General features: G+C 60.0%; 1 protein-coding gene across 6 annotated transcripts; it reads right to left on the minus strand.

Moving 5' to 3' along the window:
- Window positions 1–321: 321 nt before the first annotated feature.
- Window positions 322–22,135, minus strand: D2HGDH (D-2-hydroxyglutarate dehydrogenase). 6 transcript variants are annotated; one of them, XM_082396828.1, is made up of 10 exons: window positions 22,078–22,135; window positions 20,544–20,911; window positions 15,599–15,656; window positions 14,227–14,366; window positions 13,275–13,468; window positions 11,972–12,140; window positions 9,872–10,015; window positions 8,430–8,572; window positions 6,933–7,098; window positions 322–1,509 (listed from the first exon to the last, which is right to left on the minus strand). In XM_082396828.1, the coding sequence occupies exons 2-10, from the start codon at window positions 20,899–20,901 to the stop codon at window positions 1,250–1,252; spliced, it is 1,632 nt and encodes a 543-aa protein (XP_082252954.1). In that variant the 5' UTR covers window positions 20,902–20,911; window positions 22,078–22,135; the 3' UTR covers window positions 322–1,249. The 6 variants fall into 6 exon arrangements, with proteins under 6 accessions (XP_082252954.1, XP_082252956.1, XP_082252957.1 ...); XM_082396830.1 differs by having other exon boundaries at window positions 22,074–22,119; XM_082396831.1 differs by having other exon boundaries at window positions 20,544–20,906; window positions 22,078–22,102.
- Between the last annotated feature and the right edge of the window lie 1,239 nt (window positions 22,136–23,374).

Here is a 23,374-nt window from a genome sequence, read left to right on the forward strand (position 1 = left end):
TGCATTATTTTAATTCTCCAAAATAAACTTGCTTAGTCCTAAAACTTTTTATAGGAGGTCTCTCTGCATCGCAAAGCCCCTCACTGCACATTACCCATGTGAGACCACACCTCAGGGGCCCGATGAGGCGGGGCTCCAAGTCACACAGTGGGGGACAGGGACGGGGGACATGGCATGGGGATGGGGGACGGGGACAGGGATGCCCTGTCCCCACAGACTGCCAGGCCCCGGGTCACTGACGTTCGGGTGCTTGAGGAACAGGGTACACGGGCGCTTCACCTGTATGAGGTTATATTTCTAAGAACAGAAGGAAGGAAAGTATCGTGATTAATTCCCACTTTTACTGGAAGTTCACAGCAGCCAGAAACAGAAAACGTGTCCAGCCTCCCAGACTGTCTCCACAGCCCGAGCAGCTGCCCCAGGGACCAAGGTCAATGGGGAGGGCCCGGTCGGGGTGACTGAAGATGCTTGTGCCGGGCGGGGCTTCTCACCCGGCACTACTGACATTCGTGGTCAAAGCAGAACTGGAAAGACACATCACAGCAAACCACCAAGTGCAAGAAACCAATGCCTGTCTTCCGACAACGGTCTTGCCAACTCGTGGGCCTTCTAGAAAACAGAGGAAATGACACCTTCCACAGTGGGGGGCATTCCTGTCACTCTGGCTCAAATGTGACTAAAAGTCATCCGTAAAGCGCCCAATGGCCCAGGCTCTGTTGGTCAGAGCTCCGCGTGGACCCACCTCACGGTGCTCTGCTGCCCACATGGAGTTCATCACCTCTGCCCGGGGCACCTCAGAGGCTCACACTGCGTGGGGGACCAGCGGAAGGACCACCCGTGCCCCCTCCCAGAGCTGCACCCCACAAGGTGGAACCCCAGGGGCCACAGGCAAAGCAGGGGTGACCTGGTCTATTCTGATTGGGCAGAACTGCTCACCCACCTGGCCTGTCCAGGACCTGCAAAGGGACGGAGTGCCCGCCCCAAGGATGGAGTGAGGACCGAGCAGCCCTCTCCACTCGACCCACCCAACAGAACCGGCAGAGCAGCCGGAGGAATCCTGCCGAGAGCCACGTATCCCAGGCTCCACAGGGCCGGCTCCCCACCGCCGACCAGGGGGCCGGTCACCCCGCCTGCCGCTGGCTCCGTCGGATGGAGGCCCTGTGAGCCCACGCCAGCCTGCGGGCGCGCCCCACAGGCAAAGCCAAGGATCGAGGCCCCCTCCCGAGTCTCCCGCTGACCGCAGTGGGCGTCAGGTGCGGGTGGGCAGCGTCTTGTAGGGGTTCAGGATGCCCTTGGGGTCCAGGAGGGCCTTGAGCTGCTGCATGAGCTGCAGGGCCTCGGGTGGCTTGCTGTAGCCAAGGACGTCCTTCTTCTTGAAGCCCAGGCCGTGCTCGGCACTGACGCTGCCCCGCTGCCTGGCCACCCACTCGTACACGTAGGGCTCCAGGGTGCCCAGCAGCGACGGGCTGAAGGCCTCTGCCGTCACGTTGAGGTGCAGGTTGCCGTCCCCTGGAGGGACGCGCAGGTCAGGCTGGGGCCCCCTTTCCCGGGAGCCCCGAGCCCCGCCCCTGCCCTGCCTGGAGGCCGCCCGGGGGAGTGCTGGTCCCACCCGCCTCTGCCCTCACAGCCGGCTTCCAGCCCTTCACGTCACTGGCCACTGACCTGCTGGTGACCACTCCCCTCCTCTGGGGGCTGCAGCTCCCTTGGCCTCACGTACTTTTCTCTCCAAGTTCTCCCCAGCCCCCCATCTCCACCCGCACAGCCTACCCCCCAACCCCTCCCCGAGGGCTCCGGACTGAGAGGGACAAACACCCGCCCGACCTGCGAGAGCCCCAGGCTGGACCACCGAAGCCGCCACAGACCTGGGTCCCCAGTGCCCAGGAGGTCTCGGACCAGGTGACCTGGGGGCCTCTGACCCTGTGACCTGGGGCTTCTTAGACCCCCTCCCTCCATGCACATTTGTCAAATGTAGGGAGCGAACCAGGGATCCCTCTCCCACCAAAAGTGGTTCCCGCTGATACCCTCAGGGCGAAGGCTCTAAAAACAAGGGTCTTTCCCAAGGGAAACACTGCGGGGGGAGAGAGAACCTTATCTCCACTGACACTCAGATATCCACACCAGCAGCCAGCCTGCACGGGCTTGCAGCACAGCTCACAGGGCCCCGGTGGCCCCAAGGCCATTCCTGGCTGCGGGCCGGGACCCAGCCCCACTCCCACCCTCCCCACCTCCTGCACAAGCAAATCACCCCACCTCGGCCTCAAATAATTCCCACAGATACAAGCCTAAGATACGTGAGCCCCAAATTGTAAACACATAGAAAAGAAACGATGATGACCAAGACCCGCCAGGACCTGCGACCTGGTGATTTCCAGAGACGGAAAATAAATGCTTCACGTGTTTAAAGAAATGAGAGAGAGAAAAATATAAGACACTGACCAGGGAAAGCTTTTAAATACCCAGGCTGATCTTCTAGAAATGAAAAATATGGTCACTGAAATGTCAACAAGCAAAGAGAGATTAATGAAATGGAAAACAAATCAAGCACACAGAGGATCAGAGCTACAGACAACAGGAAAGAGAGACAGACGCGTGGGGACATCATTAGCCCTCGACTGAAGCTCCAGAAAGAAGGGGCGGGTGGGGAGAGACAATATTTGCAGAGACAACAGGGGAGCAATTTCCAAAAGCCAAGCCCACCAGACCCCAGCAGGGCATGCCGACGCTCACCTAAACCAAAGCAGAGTGAAGCCAAGGAACCCCGAGGAAAAGGGAAAGATCTTAAAAGGAACAAAAAGGAAAAAAATGGACTCCTTTCAATGGAACCACACTCGCTGACAGCTAACTTTGCAGCAACAGAAGTCAAGACGGCAGAATGATGTCTTCACTCTGCAGAGAACAGAACTGTCAACAGAGAATTTTGAAATCCATTGGAAAAACAACCACTGAAGAACAAAATTCATACATTTTCAGGTAAATAAAATCCAAGACATGCTGTCACCTACTTTCCCACACTAGAGGCAATTCTAAAGGCAGGGCTGTGACCCCAGGTCAAAGAAGGACCAGAGGTGTGGGTGAGTCTAGACAAACACTGACCTCGTGGAGTAATAACAACAGCACTGCTGCTATCTGGGGCTAAAAAACACGATGGAACACACTCCAAAACACAGTGTGTGACCAGGAGCAGATGGTAGCATCAAAGTGACAGGGTCCCAGGGTCCCCAGGTCCCCAGGTCCCTGCCCCAAGTACTGATCAGGGCTCTCAGGGAAACAGAACCAGTAGGACACCTGCAGATGCACGCAATGTACAGAGTGGGGGTCGGGGGGAGGGAGAGGGCTAGGAGGACGGAGGGACAAAGAGAGGTGGATTTTAAGGAACTGGCCCACGACTGTGGGGACGTGGGAGCCCAACCTGCAGGGCAGACCAGCAGCTGGAGACCTGGGGGCGAGCAGACGCTGCAGCTCGAGTCCAGAGGCCATGGGGAGAACCCCCTCTCCCTCGGGGGACACCTGTGCCTTCCTCTTCAGGCCTTCGACTGCTTAGATGAGGCCCACCCACATCATGGAGGGTAATCTGCTTTACTCAAAGTCTGCCAATCTAAATGTTAATGTCATCTTAAAAATACCTTCACAGCAACATCTAGATTGGTGTCTGACCAAGCATCTGGGCACCACAGCCCAGCCAGGCTGACACACAAAATGAGCCACCACACTGTTTGGGAGGGGGATCATGACACTGATTAACTTCCAACCCTGGGAAGGCAGGACCGCCCTGGTAAGGCCACAATTCTAGGGCTACTGCCAAAAGACTAGACAGGCACGCTTCCCTCATTAGTAAATGGAAACAAGTTATATGAGAAAAAACACCAACCAAAAGAAGGTAATAAATCAGAGAAAAAGAAATAGAAGAAATGAAGGACAAATAGAAGGCCCAAAGTCAGACAAATCCAGGTCACTGAGTAATTACAGTCTATGTAAATTACAAAATATGCCACCTCAAAACAGCCTGCTTTGGCGTAAGGATTATTTTGAGCTGAAGGCAATTGAAAAGAACCAGGCACAAGAGAAGCTCTCTGCCCTCCGTCCACCTAAAAGCAGGACGTGAGTGTGTAAAGGTGTCCCCACATTCCAGCAAGGTCACGGTACCCACCTGAGACAACTCTGGCCTCGGTCTACACAAGCCTCATGTCCATTAGCTTCCCCGTGTGTTTATGCACCTTCCCACAATCTGCTGCCTAGAAGTTCTGTCCTCTTCATCTGTGCCATCTCCAAAGATGTACTGTTCTTTGCTAAGATGCCCTATAAGCCCAAGTTCTAACTGAAACCAAGCAGGACCCTGTGGGGCTCCTGGGCAAGAGAGCCCCTCTGTTCAGCCTCCATGACCTTCCCTGAGCTCCAAAGGGCAGATTCGAACAGCTGCTGATCAGGGAAGGGAGGGGCTGCAGAGACGAGGGAGGAGCAGCCCAGAAACAACAGTGCAGCCCTGGGGCAGGTCCCGGTTCCCCCTCACTGGACACACAGAACAATGTATCTGAGCTCTTTACAGAACTAAAACCCCCAACAAATGGAAGATGTCAGCATTCTTCATTCCAGAAAAGACCGCCTGAGGCCAGATTAAAGGAACCAGAGAAGCTCATCAGGAGACCACCTGAGGCCAGATTAAAGGAGCGCAGGCCCTGCACACACCCTAATCTCATGAGCAACCCCACCCTTGAACCATGGCTACAAAACTCCTCACCAAATCCTCCCGCGTTGGGACCCACAGTTTTTCAGAGCAGGAGCCCGCTGTGTCTCCCTCTGCCTGGCAAACAATAAAGCCATTCTTTTCTACTTCACCCAAAACTCTGTCTCTGAGATTCCATTCGGCGCCGGTCACCGAGGCCGAGCTTTCGGCATCAAACTGACAGCCCGCATCTCCTATCTTCAGAATTAGCAGAGGCACCAGGAGAAGCAGAGGGGTCTACTGTCACAGTGGGGGCTCCTCTCGGCAGCTGACAGGCGAGCAGGTTCCAGGAAGGGGGCGGCACAGAGTGCACACTTTATCTGGAGGGTCTGCAGGGGGCACACCCCTCTCAGGCACCCACCAAACGGCCATGGAAACTGGCTGCACTCTGGGCCAGGGACCACGCTTCAACTGAAGATGAGTTCCACCCAGCTCTCTGCCCACAGCACAGTCAACAAGCCCATGATCTTTAAAATGGCTAGAAAACTCCCATATGTTTGGAAATTTAAAGACACAATTCTGCCTACCTCATGGGTCAAGGAAGCAATGACAATGGAAATGAGAAAATATTCAGACCCGAAAGATAATGAAAGTGCCATCAGACAGGGTGGGACCTGGGGCTTCCCTGGTGGCGCAGCGGTTAAGAATCCGCCTGCCAATGCAGGGGACACGGGTTCGAGCCCTGGTCCGGGAAGATCCCACATGTTGCGGAGCAACTAAGCCCGTGAGTCACAACTACTGAAGCCCGCACACCTAGAGCCCATGCTCTGCAACTAGAGAAAGCTTACACACAGCAACGAAGACCCAACGCAGCCAAAAAATAAAAAATAAAATAAATAAATAAATGTTAAAAAAAAAAGAAAAGAAAAGCACTAAAATCATTAACTTCAGCGGTCTGGTTTTCATGATTAGCAATAATATTTTGATATTTGACTACAAAAACTCCTCTATATCCTGGTTCCTCCTTTGCCTCTTTGAAGCCGTCCCTCCGAGCTATCCGACAGGTTGCCTCCCAGCCTATGTCCTCAGTATGGTCCCCGAATAAAACTTAACTCACAACTTTTAGGTTGTGCATTTTTCTTCAGTCGACAGATACAAGAAACAAACCAAATCAGCAGTTAAATAGCCCCTCTCCCCAAAGGCTGGACATGGCACAAAGGCAAAAAAGGAATAATATGAACAAGGTAATGCCAATATACTCGAAGGCTTAGAAGAAATGGACTAATGCCCAGAAAAAAAATTACCACAACCAATTCTGAAGAAAAGGAAAGCTAGGAGAGCCCTCTAGTTGTTAAAGAAATTTCTCTGTAGTCAATCCCACCCCCCCAAAAAATACCCACAAAAACCTTCAGGCCCAAATACCTTCATTTACAAGTTCTACCAAACATTCAGGGAAAAGGTAATTTCAACCCGACAGACTCTTCCAGAGACGACCCCCAAATCGTTTTAGGACTTTGAGACCAACATCCAGCCTGGACAGAAGAAGGAAGCCTTACAGGACAGGATGGAGAAAGCCCTACATGAGATAAGTAAACGGGATCAAACAAGACACAAAAAGGATCATGGCCACGCTGGGCTTATCCTGGGACACAGGCCCACTTGCCCTCAGAGGTCTGGAGTGATGAGCCTTGTTGGCTGGTCAAAGGAAAACCAGCACTGGGCACCTGGGCAGACCCAGAAAAAGCATTCGACAAATCCAACGTTCTTCCTCAATTCTTGAAAGTGGAATCCCTCCACTCAAGCGTTCAGAGCGATGCCGGGCCAGGGCCAGCCCTCCACCATGTGCCCCTCACCGCACCTCTTCAAACCCTCACAATCCCAGGAGGCACTGCTGAATCCCACCCTGAAGACATGGATGGAGGCCCCAGAGGGGCCCACCCCAGCACACCTGCCCTGTGGACGGGGCTCTGAGACGCCCAGTTCCAAAGGCTGCCGAGAATGAAGGGGAATGAAACAGTTCCTTTCATTTTGCGTGACTTTTCTGCAAAAAATAATTATCTAAACTGGTTTTAAGATCCTTACGTCTGAGGAGGAAGGGGTGAGGCCCCTTCATCAAACCTCGAGACCCCCGCGTTCAGGGCCCACCTCCCGCTGCCCCAGCCAAGACCGGACCCTGCACTCCACCTCCGAGACGGCCCCAGAGACCGCGTGGTGAGGACGCCCTTCCCCCTCCCGGCCCCGGGTCCCCACCCACACCGCGGGCGGCGCTCACCCAGGTGGCCGTAGCCCACCACGTGCTTGGCACGCAGGCCGAGGCGGGCCCGCAGGTCGCTCACGAGGTCGTAGAGCCTATCCAGGGGCAGCGAGAGGTCGTACTTGTACACATAGCCGTCCCGGCTCAGGGCCTCGGTGATCCTCTCCCTCAGGGCCCACAGCATCTGGAAGTGAGGGGACGGGCACGGTCACCTGCGGCAGGCAGGGCAGCGATGCTGAGTTGCTGCGGGGTGACCGCGGGGTCGCGAGGAAACCCTCCAGGTGACAGAAACGTTCTGTGTCGTGACAGGTGTGTGGCTTCTGTCCCAGAGTCCATATGGGACAAGGTCCCCGAATGAGGCCACAGGCTGGCCCCCGGGACCCAGGCACCCAGGGCCCCTCTCGGGACAATCGGAACAGATCCTGTGACCCCCATGACAGGGCCCCGAGCGAGGGCGGGGGCAGGGCAGGTGCGGGAGGAGCATGGCAGACAGGGGGGACATCATGGGCCTGGGCTGGGGGACACGGGGAGGGACTGAGGGAGCAGAGAGGCAGGGTGTCCTCATCACGGTCATGCTGTGCTTCGCGAGAACGCCTTCCCTGTTGCGTCAGAGAACAGAGGGCCTGGGCACGCCCGTCCCACCTGGGCCTCATCCCTGCCCCGCCCTCCACCCCCCACTCCCCACTCCCCATTTCAGGAAACCTCCTGGCAAACCAACTTCCTCGGCAAGGCAAAAGCTCCTTTCTCTTGCTTTTTTAACATACCCCCAGTGCAATGATCACCCCTGAAAAAATAACAATAATTCCTCGCCACCACGGACTACCCAGCCAGCGCCCGGACCTCCCCAGCCGCCTCACAGACCTTTACAGCAGAGGGTCACTCGGCACCCGCCTCCCGCACGCTCATCGGCAGCCCCTCCTCTGGCCTGACGCCCTCACACCCGGAGTCCAGCCACAGCCCTGCACGGCCAGCCTGAGCCGGCCGGCCCCGCCCGTCCCCCGTGCCCACAGGCTCCTCAACCCCCGCTCACGGCCACCTATGTCCATCACGTCCACAAGACCTGCTGCCCCCTTGTCTGTCCACCCCCTCTCACTGCGCTCCAATCCCACCCTCTCCAGAAAGTTCTGTCTGGAACACGGCAGGCACCAGCCCCTCAGGGCCTTTGTGCACATGCACAGGTACCTCACTCCCCACCCCCCATCCATCTGTGCTCAAATGCCCCTTCAGGGACGTCCTCCTGACCCCTCACCCACCCAGGAAGGATGCTGGCCCAGGCCCCTCCTGTGCCACCCGGCCGGGCCCCTGGCACCGACGTTTGAGAACGGGGCTGTGGGGCCAGCAGCCCAGACAGGGCAGGACCAGAGGGGACACCGAGGCAGGTGGCACCACCCCCCAGGGATGCGGCGCCCGGCCCGGACATATGGCCCCGCTGGGCACGCCCGCTCACGCTCAGCCACAGGCCACAGTCCAACCTCAGGCGTCATGGGAAGGACGAGGGCCGCAGCCTCCACACACCTTGGCCCTCCTCTGATCGGCGGCCAGGGTCCCGTCGGTGACCAGCCCCGAGCCCAGCACCTGCTCCAGGAAACCGCTCAGCTTCTCCGCATCGTGCCCTGCCCCGGAGCCCGAGGTCTCGATGAGGACGTAGAACGGACTTTCTGGAGGGGGCAGAGGGAAAGCGGAGGGGAAGGCGGTCGGCCGAGAGCCAGGACAGGTCTAGGCCAGCCGCAGCTCTAGTACCCCTGACGGCTCTCATGTTGCCTGCAGAGCAGCTGCTGGCTACTCAGGCTGAATTTCAGACAGTTTAAAAATAGGTCTTTCACTGTAAGAGAAACCATGCCCCCTGGAGACACCACAAAGCTGTACTCTTGGTGCCTGGATAGGGCGGGAGGCGCCCCAGGGGCTCCTCTTACCAAACTGTAGGCTAAAGGGGAGGCCCAGCGCTTTGCAATGGCCGATAACACCCCAGGGGCCCTCCAACCATCCAGGGACCTTCTGTCCATCCAGGGACCTTCCGCCCCTACCCCCCAGGGACCCTCCATCTTTCCAATGGTTGTACATGTCTTATTTCTCTACCCTGGACGGGTGGTTTCCTATTTTATACGAAAACAAATACCTCAGTAAAAATTTAAAGCATAGAGTTCTTTCCACATTTATGACTATTATGGACTGAACTGTGTAACCGCCCACCCCAAATTCCCACGGTGAAGCCCTACTCCACCCCTTATGTGACTGTATTTGGAAATTAGGCCTTTAGGGAAGTAATTCAGGTTAATTGAGGTCCTAAGAGTGGGGCCCTGATCTTTCAGGGCTGGTGCCCTCATGGGAAGAGGAAGAGACTCCAGAGGTCTCTCCCACACACACACAGAAGACACCCCATGAGGACCTTCACCAGAACCCAACCCCAATGGAACCCTGGTCTTAGACTTGCAGCCTCCAGAACTGGGGGAAATAAATTTCCTTTTTTAAGGCTGTAGTGTTCTGTTAGGGCAGCCTGGGGTAAGACAACGATCATTTCTTCCAGGTCGATTCCAGAAGTGAAAATACCAAGGTGTACAGCTGCATGGACTTAGCTTTACACAGAGCGCGGACTAAAGACCTGGGCATGACGAGCTCACTGGCTAAATCAGAACGAGCTGGCTGAGCTCCGAGGGCCAGCACTTCATGGGATGACACCTCTCCCAGTGCAGGAGCCAGGAGGGCGCCCCTGACTGTGCGTCTGGCTGTTCCAAAGACCCCAGGGCTACAGCACGGCCGACAGCATTGACTGAACTCCCGGGGCGTACATAAAACGAATTTAAGGGAGAATTCTGCTCTCAACAACTACGGGGACGCGGGAACCGTGGCGACGCTCCCTGCCATCTCCTACTTCACGGACAGGACGGAGGCTCCGATCAGCCCACACATCAAACAGCACAATAGGGGCGGTGGGCGCTGCCAGCAGGCGGGGACAGTACCTTGCACGGGGCAGGCGAGACGGAGGTGGCGCCCGACCAGCTTCATGCACTCGGCGTCCATGAACTCGAATGCGGACAGGATCTCGCCCAGCATGCCCCTGCAGGTGCAGAAGGTCTGCAAAACCTCAGCAAAGCCAGGACAGCCTGCAACAGACGTGGAGAAAGGACAAGCGAGCTGGTCATGCGGAGGCAGGGCCTCACCTACGGGCCCACCTGAGCCCCCTTTCAAGCAGCAAAACCAACCCGTCTCCCGGCAACAGTGCCGCTGAGCTGGGTAGCCTCGCGGAGCGGGACAAGCCACCCGGGTCAGCCGCCACGTCGTAGGTCACAGGCATCGAAGAGGAAGAGAAAAGCCTGCCTGAGAGCCCCGACGCTCGGGAAAGCCACTTGGAAAGTCCACAAACACAGGGCCAGCAACGGGCCGCCCCGGAAAACGGCTTAGCTGTGCGTCCCTGACGACACCCAGGGCCCAGCAAGTCGTTCAAGGCACATTTACTGACCCCTGAGCTCTCCGTGGTGTCCCGGTGCCTGGAGCTGACCACCAAGAGGCCCAAGGCAGAGAGGGGACGTGGATATGTCAGCAGGGGGGAGGGGTGGGCACACTTGGCCTCTCAGGGCAGGGACGGGAAGGCACTGAGAGGTCGTGTGGAGGTCAGGGAGGAGGGTCTGGAGACAAGATCCGGCGAGTGAAGCTCAGGGGCTGAGGCCCAAGGAACACGTGCAGGCCCCCCAGCTGGACGCAGGGCTGGACATGGCGGGTTTGGTGATATATGAACTCCAGCCACAGGGAGCGTCAGTGAACTGGAAACAGATCAGAAGAAACCTTCCAGAACGCATCACAGAGTGAGACAGGATGGAAACTCGGGTGCAGGTAAGACACAGGGAGGGTGGACAGACTGATAGGCTCTATCGTGCATCTAATCGCAATCCTGAGAGGGGAGCAAAACGGGGGCAACCGCTGACGAGGGGGGGGGTGGCAGGAAACTTCTGGAAGTGGGAGAACCAAGCCATGGGTTTAAGAAGTTCAGGAAACCCAGAGAGAAAAAGAGACGTACTCTCACATGCAACACACCGAGACCCATAAAAGGCCAAAGGTAAAGAGAAAATCTTTAAATCGGCCAAAGAAAAAGACAGAGAGTCCCTCAGAGCAGCGGCACAGAGGACGGCTGGCTGACGCCACCAACAGCCACGGAGCCACGCGGAGTGACGCCCTCACAGGACGAAAGGGCACAGATGCCAGCCTGTGCTCACGAGAGTGTCTTCCAAGAATGCGGTGAAACGGAGATGGTTTTGGACAGACTCAAAGCGAGAACGGACAGCAGCAGGCATCCACGACAGGAAGTGACGGAGGACGTGTTCACGAGCACGCGGCCTCCGGAGGAAGGCCTGACACAGGAGACGAAGAAAATGGCACGTGTGGAAAGTAACAGTAAGGACCACCAGAGATCAGAGACTGACGGACTCAAGACAAGAACCCGTGCGTGGCGGGAGCCACCGCGGGCCCTGGATCCCGCCGCCGGGCAAGGCGCAGGGACCTCCCAGAGACGGGCCTCTGGACCAGCAGAGGAGCGGAGGCCGCGGTCAACCTAACGCAGCTGAACGACGGCGGGAAAGGAGGTGCAAACAGGTGATGGAGGGATCGGAACAAAGCAGACATGAGCCCGTTTTTCAAGCCTGCTGTGAAGGGAAGCAGAGAACGTGAACGGCCGGCGAGGGGAATGTCCCAACGCGTTCGCAGAGACAGGTGGTCCAAGACGGGGGAGGCAAGCCGCTGGCTTACAGAGGGTACTACTTACTGCCCCCCCCCCACCAACCCCGTGATGAACGGACTCGTGCCCTTGATCTTGCGCCAAACCACATCATTTCCCTGTGAATCTTACTGCATAAGCTGCCTAAATAACAAACGCTGGGTGGATGAAACGTGCAAAGCCCCGGTTTTGTTACAGAATAGAGTGTGCTCTGCCCAAACCCCACTGCGGACACCAACAAGGCCAGGTCCCAAAACCTTTGGAAACAGCGAGAAGCCCGGAGAAACAGGAGGGACCGCACATGGCAGCACAGCCTGAGAACCCGCTCGAGAGGCAGACGGAGGGCACCTACCGAGGAAAGCCACGTTCACAGCGCTGGGCTTGGGCGGACACAAGATGGACACGGCGGTGATAACCCCCAGGGTGCCCTCCGACCCGATGAAGAGCTGCTTCAGGTCATAGCCCGTGTTGTCCTTCCGCAGGGACGTGAGGCAGTTAAGGATGGTGCCGTCGGCCAGCACCTGGGAGGGAGCAGAGACGGGCACTCTTGCATCAGCCCACGGCCCCAGCAGACGCCCTGGGGAGGCCGACCCAGCCCAGGGCACCCTGAGAAAGCTGAGCCAGCCATCAGTCCCCCGCCCCACTTTGGTCCAGGAACACAGCGGTCCCTAGGGTGGCACCAGGCCTGAAGTCACCCTAACAGGCTGAAAGAGGGGCTTGTCTTCCCCGGATGCAGTGACGACCCCCCCCCCCACCACCACGATCAGGAAGCTCAGGGCTCAGTGCTCACGGGAAGCTGGCCCAAAGCGGGCGCACCTGGGGTGCAGGAGGGCAGAGAACGGCAGTGCGTCAGGCCCCCCACCCCTGCACTCCTCATCCACAGGCCCCTCGGTCATGCTCTGTAAGCCCGTCCTGAGTCTTGCTTGGTTCATCTAGTCAGAAGCTTAGTGAAACAGCTTGTGAAAATGAGAAAGTGAGTTACAATAAAAAATAACCTGCGTCCAGAGGACAAAGCTACGGGAACCTCGTGATTTAGCAGATGGAAGTCGTTCCCTCCTTGGGTAAACAGAGGGCCCTGGCTTTAGAAAGCCCCGAGGTGTGCTTCACAGACTCAGCAGCCCTAGGGGTGGTGACGGTGGCGCCACGGGGCTCCTCTGAGCGCGAGCCACCAGGAAGCTGGCGGGCGGGATGCTGCTGGTCCGGGAACCCGCTCGGGCTCCCACGGCAGCTGCTCACAGGGGCAGCAGGGCAGCGGGCACGCCATCACCTCGTGGGAAGCCAGAGAGCGGGGTGCTACGTGTAACCCCCAAGGCCCTGCTGGGACCGAGAGGAGACCGGGGCTGGTACGGTGGGAACCTGGATCTCCAGGCTGGGACGAGGCCCCATCCCGGAGGTGGCCTCATGCACCTGCGCCACCCGGGGCCCAAAAGGGCAGCCCCCATGCTGGGCCTGCACCACCCCAGGTGTCTGCAGGGAGCAAGGGTGGACCTGGCAGGGGGTCTCACCCAGAGACCTCGCGTGCTGACCACTGGGAAGGTCAGCCACCCTGGGACCGACCGGGGGGCCAGAGGGAGCCCAGCCAGTGTCACTGGAAGCAGGGCCAGCGCCCCTGGAAGCAGGGCCAGCGCCGAGCCGCGACAGCGTCCCCGGCTCACCACTTCCAGGCCCAGGACCGTCCCTCGCAGCGAGCCGTATCGCAGAAATCGCAGGCCACCTGCATTGGTCGCCACGTTCCCCCCGATGTGGCAGCTGCCCTTCGCCCCGAGGTCCAGCGGCATGACAAAGCCCCGCTCCTCCACATACCGGCTCAGCTCCTCCAGGACACAGCCCGCCTGGCAGACCAGGACCCCTGCCAAGCAACCAGAGCGCCCGCGGGAACTCAGCTCAGGACCAGCCGGACCACGCGGGGGGCCCTGCTGGCGAAAACCCCCAGAAGGGGCATCCGCCCGGAACTCGGGCGAGGAGGGAAAGGGGCGTGTCCCCCATCCCTCCCCAGAAGATGCCTTCGTGAGAAAAGAAAAAAACAGTGAGGCAAAATGGAGGAAAAAAACCTCACATACACCACACCCCCACACACACATACACGCTTATGCAAGGGAGCCGTAAACGGAGGGCTGCTACAAGGCTGTGGCCCTCAACTGTGGGCGTGATTCTGCCCCCGGGGACACGTGACAATTCTGGAGGCGATCTGGGTTGGAGGTGCTGCTGGCATCGAGTGGGTGGAGGCCAGGGTGCTGCTCGACACCGCCCGGTGTCCAGGTACCCCTGCCAGACAGCACGATCCACCCAGATGTCCTGCCCGAGAGGCACCGACTCGCCGTTGCCGGGCCCCGAGCTCCATGAGCAGGGAGCCCCGTAGACGCCTTGCACGCCCTGGGAAGGGCCGGCACAGTCAGGACATGTCAATCCAAAGGGGCCGCGGGGACAGCTCAAGCCCAAGGGGTGAGTCACCCCAGTAACCAACTGAATAACAGCCCCCACTGCAGACGCCCCCGGGGGCCCGGCTCGGGTGGAGTGGTGGTGGCCTCTGGGCCCTCCCCGGCCCGGGTCCCCCATGGCCCAGCCCCGCGGCTGAGAGGGAAGGTCCTGACGGGCAGCTGGCCTTACCGGACACGTTGTGGAAGCTGAGGATCTGGTTCATGAGGGCGGTGGACACGATGATCTCATCAAAGACGGGGGTACTGCCCCCCACCATGCCCGTGTTGCCCCCCTGTGGGCTCACGGCCAGGTTCCTCTCGTGACAGTACCTGGGACACACACAGGACCAGCGTCAGGGCCCCTTTCCCACACCAGCAGCCCAGGGGAACACTCTCGGGGCTGTGAGACCCCAAGGCCCTCCTGCCACAGCCTCGAGGGGGTGCCTCCTCGGTCCCCACGCACAATGGGAGTCTGAGGGGACAAACGTCCATCACACGATCCCCCGGGGAGCTGGCGGCCAGCATCTTCCCAGATCACGGCTGAGGCCCCAGCTGCCCTGAGACGCCACTGCTCCAAGTACAGACAGTCCGAGCAACAGCTGCTGCCCTCCCTGTTCACCTGAAGAGCCGCAGCCCCCAGGCACTCTGGGCCCTCTCCCACCTCCACGCCCCACGTCTCCTCTCCCCTTTAACCTTGGCCGCATGCCCCTCCCTCGCCCACCGCCCTCCAGACAAACGTCAGCCTCATCAGCAGCACCTCGTCCCCAACCAGGCTCCCACCGCGCCAAGACCTGCAGCGACGAGGGCCCCGATGGGTCAGGATTTGGGCAGCAGGGCACCTGCCCCGAGAGGCAGGCTGCCCACGTGCGTCAAAAAAGCCGCCTGCCGTGCGGTCAGCCTCCAGCCGTGGCTCTGACAGAGAAGGCCGGGGCGCCCGCCCACCTGCCAGCTATTCTGACGCACTGGACACATGTCAACGTGCCACCGTGGGGACAAAGCACTCACAGGGCGCACACCTTCCATGCAATGAAAGTGGCGTGGGAGAATAATTAGCAACAAGAGATGGGCACGGATATTGCCAAATGGAAGGGAAAAAAGACTCTGACGCTGTAGATACAATGTGGTAACATTTAAAAACCCTCACCCGCGCAAGCAAGATGCTGAGCTAACACACCAAAAGGTCATTGGTGGTTTTCTCTGGAGGGGAAATTACTGGTTGCTTTTGCATTTTTTTTCTTTATGGTTTTGTACGTTTTCCAATTTTTCTATAATCAACACGAGAGTGTATTGATATAAAACATCAAAGAACACATTTCTCAAGAAAAGGTCTATCTCCTTCCCTGCTCTGCGCTTCGAGTCTGCAGCCGCTCCCCACCCGAGGCCCACCTGGTACCCCAAGGGTCCAAGATTCCGGGCTCAGCCCTGCTCAGGCTGGCACTGCCCCCACCACCTCCCCGGCCCCGGTCACTGCCCACTTCACGGGGTCTGCCTGTTCTGTGTCCTGTGCCTGTGAGGAAACCACTGGTGAGCGACACAGGAGAGAGAGCGGGCAGGGCGTGTACCTGAGGATGTGCGCCACCTCCTGGGACGTCCGGGGCCTCAGCAGCACCTTGCTGGAGCCTGCAAGACAGAAGCTGCGCGGTCACCCCGCGGCGGGGGCGCATCCCACCTCCTGGCGGAGCTGGCCCACAAACCTCAAGGGCCAAAACCCGATGGCAGAAGCGGCCCGTCTCTAGCTGGAGGAGGTGGAGGGCCAGTGGGTGGTGGTCTGTGGTCCCGAGCTGGGCCCTGGGAAGCAGGGTGGCCGGGCCCCGGGGCAGGGGCGTCTGTCCGGCTTCCCCACTGAAAGTTACTGGGTTTCCCTTGTAATTAATATATGTCTCGTGCAGAGACACTTGAGGTTATGTCAATACCCTGTCGCCCCGCAAACAGTCGCCCGTGAACTTTAGCGTCTGTTGACCATCCTTACCTGAATCTGTTCTCAGGACAGGTACCAGAGGTGATGTTTCTAAATCCATCCATCCGCTTGCATTCGAGTCAACCTTCTGCTGTAAGAAGGGGCCTCCCCTTCCCTCTCACGTATTTGTGTCCTTGGCTATTTAATCACAGCAGTGCGGGCTCATGGGTTCTTAGCTTGTTCATTGGTTACAGTTCTTTGCTGTCACGATGTATCTGCTGTCCAGCCGTGGCCTCGTCTGTCGGCATTCCTGACCACTGCCTCCAAGACAATCGAGTCTCTTTCCACCCTTTCAATTTTGTGGGAAGTATCAGTACTTTAAGTAGCTAAGAGGCGGCAGGAGGACAGGGGGGCGTCTGGCAGGTGTTCCTGCTGGTCCGTGACTTCATGGAGCTGTGAGCTCGGGCTGTAGTGTCTACCTCACCCTTTTCTATTCTGAAAGCCATTTCTCACTTGCTTTGCATCAAATGAACCACGTCTGCCCAGGCAGCTGGCCGTTCGGCATCCAGCCCTTCAGGACAGCACAGTCCAGGGACCCTGGTCACCCCCGAGGCTCCTGTCGGTTTCACTCACACACTGTTTCTCAGCAACACCTGAGTGCCCACCCTATGTGCCCTGTGATGGGCACAGAGAATAAAAACAGACGAGTTCTCCCGCCCCTGGGAAGTTTACTTTCTCGTGGGGGAAAGGATAAGAAAATGGCCCAACGTGTTAATAAGGGGGGCCTACAAAGAGAACGGAGCACAGAGCAGAGAATCATCAGAGGCAACTCAGGGGAACCGCCCAGGACCGGAGGGAAGGAGCGTCCAGGCCGGACAGGCCGGGACGCACAGGCCAGCGAGGGGCCAGGCGGAAAGGCCGGCTGCACAGGCTCAGAACACCACCCCACTGCGGCCTTCCTCCCTCTCAACACCCTCACAGTGCTCTGGGGGCTGTCCCTGCAGGTGGACCGCCCTGGATCCCAGCTCGCTCAGCACCCCGCCCACCACCTGCCAGCGGCATCCCAGCGTTTCCAGGTGCCTCACCCCCAGGAGGCCATCCGCTCTCCTTGCCTCCTGAGCGCCCGGAGCCCTGGTGCAGCTGCTCCGGCGGCTGCCGAGACTCCTGCCTCTTGCCTCTGCTTCCCCTGCAGCCCTAGGGCACTGGCCCCTCTCCCTCCCTCAGGACGCCTCCGGGCTTGGGGTGCCAGAGGCGCCCTCCTCCCCAGGGGCCTCGTCCAGGCACCCTCCTCGTGCACACGCACCTGGCGGCACCCCGGTTCTCGGTCTCCCAGCCGAGTCCCAGGGGTGTCAGTGCCCCCCGACCTCAGGGCCAGCACAGCACGCCCGGCTGCCACCCCCTGCGTACGTCGGGGCTGCTTGCACACGAGGGGGCAGAGCTGAGGCCCAGGACCTCCTGCCCACCCTCCGCAGGAGCCTGCTGGCCGGGCCATGGAGACTGTCAACAGCAGGACTCAGACCTGGCCTCCTGGCGTCCAGTGGCCCGCAGAACAAGCTGCCCCCCGCCCCAGCATCTGCACCGCCCACGGGACTGTGCCCCCCCCCCCGACGCTTCCTCGAGGACGTCCCTCCTGTCCCTGTGTCATCCACGTTTCCCTCTCCACCTGGTCATCCCCGATGACACCACAAACCTGCCGAGACGGCGCTCTCATCCTAGAACCAAAGACGGAAAGTCCCTTCTCTTCACCCCCCAAGCCCTGCAAGCCCCACCCATTTCTCTGCCCCGCTTGGTCCCTCACACCCCAGGGCCGGCTCCAGGGGAGCATGCGTCCCTTTCACGCCATGGAGAACCTCCCACGTGTCCCCAAGGACGCCCACGTGACCCGTCTCAGCCTGTCCCTGCGGCCGCATCTGACCCCACAACCCCGCCTCCCTGCCTTTCTTCCCCCGGCCCCTGGTGCTCCGCCCCTTTGGCTGGCCCGTCGCCCCCCCACTGACCACAGCGGTCATCCGCCTCCTCGGAACGCCCGGTGTTGCCCCGCCCTAGACCTCAGACTAGCTTGCTCCACGGCCCGACAGGCCCCCTCGAGTGGCCATGTGAACGCGTCCAAACCCAGACTCCTGGTTCTCCCCGCACAGATTCACCCTTCCGGTCACCTTCCTCATCAACGCAGCAGATGGGTCCAGTGTTTGCTACTGTTCAGGCCAAACGTCCCTGTGTGCCTGCCGTCTTTCCCTCACACCCTCATCCAGCCATCAGCCGACCTCCCTTCCAGACACACCCGGAGCCAACCGTTCGCTACTCAGCGGCCAGCCCCCCCCCCAGGCGCCCGGCCTCTCGCACACCCACCGCGGCCGGTCACAGCGCAGGCCCGCTCTGCTGTGGCCCTCCGGCCGCACTCCCCATCAGCTCGCAGGAAAGGTCAGGATGCACGGGGCCCTCGAGGCCTCACTGACCCGTCCCTCCCCGACCTCCCCCCCTCCATCCACTCCGGCCGCTCATGGGGTCTCGGGTCTCACGGCTCCTCCCAGGAGCCCAGTGCAGCCCTGCTCTGAGGCTTTGGCTGGCTGTTCCTGCTCTAGGAACGCCCTTCCAGAGGCTTGCCCCGGTTGGAGAAAAGGGCCTGTGCTGGGGGGCGGCCTCCGGGGCACTCACGGCCACGTGGAGCACAGCCCACTCCCTGCTCCTGCTGCCTCCCCCAGGCCAGCCTCATGTCCATCTGCATGGCCAGGGCCCCAGCCTTTCACTCAGTGCAGGCGCAAAGTTTGTGGGGTTCACCCACGAGCGAGTGGTCTAAGTTTTGAAGGAAGAAATATTCAATAAGTTTCCATTTCAAATAAAATCTCACTTTTTAAGAAAAATTAAAAGACCCTAATCAGCTTTTGCTAGCTTACATTTTCTACATAACTCTGAGATTAAAATGATCAAAAATTTAGACAGGCTTTCTCTCCAAAAGAAAGCCACATAAAGGAGTATTTCGACAAAAATTCACCAAGTCCCCCAACAGACACCCACTGAGCAGCCGCTGGGCCCTGAGCCCTCGGACTCAGAGCTGAGCAGGCCCCGTGCAACCTTCCCGAACCCAGGGAGACAGGAAGCCCGGAGGGGGTCCTCCACGCGGGCACGCAGGGCAGGCTGCCCACTGCCCGGCCCCCAGGAGGGCGGCTGACAGGGAGAAGGGCCCCCAGGAGACTGCAGCCCCCGCCCGCTCGGGGCACCCCGGAGCAGGAGCACGCGGGCCTCGGGGACGAGCAGGTGCGGCGCCCTGCGTGGGGCTGGGCACTGAGGTCCGTCCGCCCAGACAGCAGCACCAAGGCGGGACCGCGACCGGCCTGGCTGAGCCGGGGTGGGCATCACCCTCTCCGGCCTCCAGGATCACCGCCTGCTGGGCGGGGCCTCTCAACGGGGCAGCGCCACCCCTGTGGGCAGGGCGGGGCTGGACGCCCTTCCACTCGAGGGCGCCCCAGCAGAGAAGTAGAGCCGAAGGCTGTCCAATGCCTCGGGCCTCCCACAGGGGCAGGGCCGCCCCGTTATCTGTGCCTCCGCCCCAGTTCCACTCGCTCAAGACTCTGCACTGTGGTTTGGAACCTCACTCGAAGGTTTTCCCGCCGGCAGCGCAGCCCTCAGGGTGTCCGAGTCAACAGCACAGCACACCCTCCACTACTCTTGTCCAGTCCCGAGTGCGCTGGATCCAGGCCCAGCCTGCGGACCTGGCCGCCCAGCGTGTCCTGGAATTACAGGTTTAAATATGTCACCATGTTGTAAATTGCTTGTCTCCTAGCTCTCCTTAATATTGTAGCAAGAACGTCATGTTGGTTTCGGTAACTAAGGGACTAGGTCACGTTACCTCTGAAATCATTTCAGAAGAGAACACAGGGTATTAGGAAATCTCTGTTATCAAGAGGGTGTGCTGGGTCCAGGAGGAGAACCGCTGGCACAGTGGAGGAGAGGGAGCTGCACTGGGGAGAACAGGCCTCCCAAAAGATGCGTCCACCTCCCACCCCTCAGAACCCGCGAACGTGACCTTATTTGGATAAAGCGGCTTTACAGGTGTAATTAAGTTAAGGATCTTTGAAATGAGATCATCCTGATAAGGGTGGGACCTCAATCCAAGGACAGGCATCCTCACAGGAGACCGGAGAGAGGACACAGGGGAGAGGCCATGTGAGGACAGAGGCAGAGACTGGAGTGATGCTGTCACGAGCCGAGGACACCTGGATCCCCCGGGAGCTGGAAGAGGCAGGAAGGGCCCTCCCCTGGAGGGAGCCCTGCCCACGCCTGGATCTCAGACTCTGGCCTTGAGAATGGAGAGGATGAATGCATCGTTTTGAGCCTGCTTTGTGGTTCTTTGTTACACAGTGGCCCCGGGAGACTAATGCAGGCGCTGAGAGGAAGTGAGCAGTAGTTAACACACACCCCCACCTCGGAGCAGCTGTGGGGGGGGCGGGGGCGGGGGAGGCGCTGTTTCATCTTTTAATGTGTAGATGTCGGGCGTAAGAAAAGCGTTAGGTGGCGCCACCCAGAGCTCCTCACCGCCTCACCTCACCTCATGCTGTTTCTCAGGCCCACCCGCCCCGCCAAGCAAGAAGCACGAACAGACCCTTACTCACCTCGGACCGTCCTCAGCCAGTCCACATTGGGAGCCTCCAGCTCCTCTGGGTCTGTGATGACCCCGCCGGGGACGATGCGCTCCAGGGCGGCCAGGTCGTCCTCAGACACCACGGAGAAGGGCAGCCGCCGCACGGAGTAGCGCTCCCGGGTCAGCGTCACCTCGGGAGCACCGGAGGAAGCCGAGGAGCTGCCTCTTCGAACGAGGGGGCTGGTGCCCGTGGCCCCCCAAGGGCCGCCCGGCCCAGGGATCCTGGACGCCCCTGCCCATGTCCTCTGCTGTGCGGAGACTCCCTGAGCGCAGGCCGCCCGCCACCAGAAGAGCCACGCAGGCCACCTGGGCGCCAGACGGGACATCATCGCTCCTGCCCTGAAAAGCAAGTGACTGGACCTGGAACTCTGGAATACTACGGAGCAACGGAAAGGGAAGCACCTGCTGGGGAGAGACCTCGGCAGGGCCCAAGCCCAGGAAAGGTCCAGAAACAGACAACAGTTTCCACGGTGGTGGTGGCGGAGTGAGATTGGACCACCCAGGAGATGTGGGCTGGGGGTGGGGGGGACAAGGGACACGAGGCCTTCACCCTGACCCAGTGTGGAGTCACCTCCTGACAAGTCACTGAGATGTACGCCCTTCGCTGAGGCCACCCCTGGGTGTCAGCTTTTAACATCTGCAACAACCATATCTCCCTTTTACCCCCCTTCCTTCAGAACAAACCAGGAGTTAAGGTGCTAAAAGGAAAGGGACAGATACCGCTGAATCGTACACTTAAAAATGGTTAATATGATAAATCATATGTTTCGTGGATATGTTACAAGTTTAAAAACCACGGAATCAAAGAAAGTGGGGACAGGGAGAAGTTCCTCTGGCTGCCCACGGTGGGAGAGCCGGGATTCGCACAAACACCACACAGCCCTGCAGCCCCCCGGGGAGGGGGGAGGGGTGGAGCACCCGTTTTCTGGATACTTCCACCTCACCTGGTGCTCAGACAACCTGAGTCGGCAGCGGGGGCAGCGTTCTCGCGTGGGTTCACACTCGCTGTGTGACCCTGAGAAAACGAACGAGCCTCTCTGTGCCTTGATGCAGCATGTGCCTCACCGGTGGGGGTGAGGATTAAATGAACCACGGACGGTGACCCTCACCGTTAGGGGGTACGCAGTACAGGTGGGCGAGCTCAGGAAAGGAACTCGCTGGGACCCCCGACCGGGACCAGGAGCTTGGGGCCACGGCCGTCGGGCCAGCCCACAGGTGACCACCAGGGGCCAGGAGGGGCCGCCCCGGCTGGGAAGCAACGGCTAATCGCGGTGGCCTCGGCGCACCCGGGGGCGCAGAGCCACCCCGGCTCTTCCGGAGGGCCCGGAGCGCGCGGCCTGCGCGATCACATGACGGGACCAGCCCGGGCTGTCGGGCCCAAGGACCCCGCGGGCGCCCGCCCCGCCGCGATTGCGCGCGCCCGCCGCCCCGGACCCGCGCCCCGCAGCCCCGCAGCCCCGCAGCCCCTCAGCCCGGACCCCGGGCGGCCGCGCGCACGCACTCACGTCCGCGTCCCCGCCGCAGGCCTCGCGCCGCCACAGCAAGAGTGGGCGGGACGGGCGAGACTGCGCCTGCGCCGGAGGCCCCGGCCCGGGCCCCGCCCCCGTCCCCGGGCCCCGCCCCCGTCCCCGGGCCCCGCCCCTGATGCCTCCAGCCCCCTGCGCCCTGGAGCGCGGTTTGATGCAGCTTCCACGGGGGGACAGCTGGCCTTGACCCGCGTTGGCACCGGCTAGCGGGGGTCCCGGCGCACCCTCCCACCCCTTCCACGAGGACTGGCCCCGGGTGAGAGAGTAACTGCTCACTCCTTCATCCTACAGGCGGTCCCCAGGGGACTCTGGCTCACCACCCCCCTCCTCTGCCCCAGGGACACCCTGGCCCCCACTCTGGCAGAAGGGCAGACATCTGTGCAGGTCAGGTACGCACTGCAGGCAGGCCGAACCCGCGGAGCTCCAGAAGCTCTCTGCCCAAGCATTCTTTAGTGAGGGGGCCTCAGAGGAGCTGGGCTGGGTTGGTGACCCGGCTGCAGGAAGGCCTGAACCACACCAGGAGGGAAGCAGCCTCTCCAGCCTGCCGCCTCCTCTGGCCCCTCCAGGTCTGCACCTGCCCGGTGCTGGGCTGCCGTCTGCAGCTCCAGTGCACCCACCCAAGGGGGACAAAGGGAGGGGGAAGCTTCCGGCCTGATGGATGTTCGTCACCCCAGCAGCACGGTGCCAGTTCCCAGCCGCATCACGTTCCCTCAGGAGTGCCCCAGCTCCATGGGGCACCCCTTCCCGGGGCTCCTGAGGCCCGGGGCCACCCAAGTAACACCTGCTCTAGGTGGCCGTGCGGCCGGCCCTCCTCTGAGCTCTGAATCCTAATCAGCGCCCCTCCTCCAAGCAGCCAAATCCAGACTCCAACTTCCCCCCCCTACCCGGCCCGCCCCCCGCCCCCCTCGCCGACTTAGGGATGGCAGCTGCTTCCTCCAATTACTGTTAACCTCAGTGCTCCCTTTTTGCTTTTTCAGCCCTGGAATGCCCTCAATTAAATTGTTACAATAACTAACAGTGGTTTCTACTTTGCTGGCTAACACAGTCCCTAGTACCCAGAGTAGAGTTCTCTTCCCACCCTCTGGCCCCCACGTGTCCTACCAAGGCGTCTCCAGTATGTGTCTGGCTCATCAGTTGCAGAGTTCTTGGTGAGGCAGACAGGAGGGATGTTCCGTGGGATGCTAGGATGACGATCCCTGGCCCGGGGACTGCGGAGAGCGAGCGTGTGTACATGGCCCAAGGCAGGGCCGGGACGGTGTGCTGCCAGCTCGGCCAA

The sequence above is a fragment of the Balaenoptera borealis genome (assembly GCF_965194805.1).
Source record: "Balaenoptera borealis genome assembly, chromosome: 6".
NCBI lineage: Eukaryota > Metazoa > Chordata > Mammalia > Artiodactyla > Balaenopteridae > Balaenoptera > Balaenoptera borealis.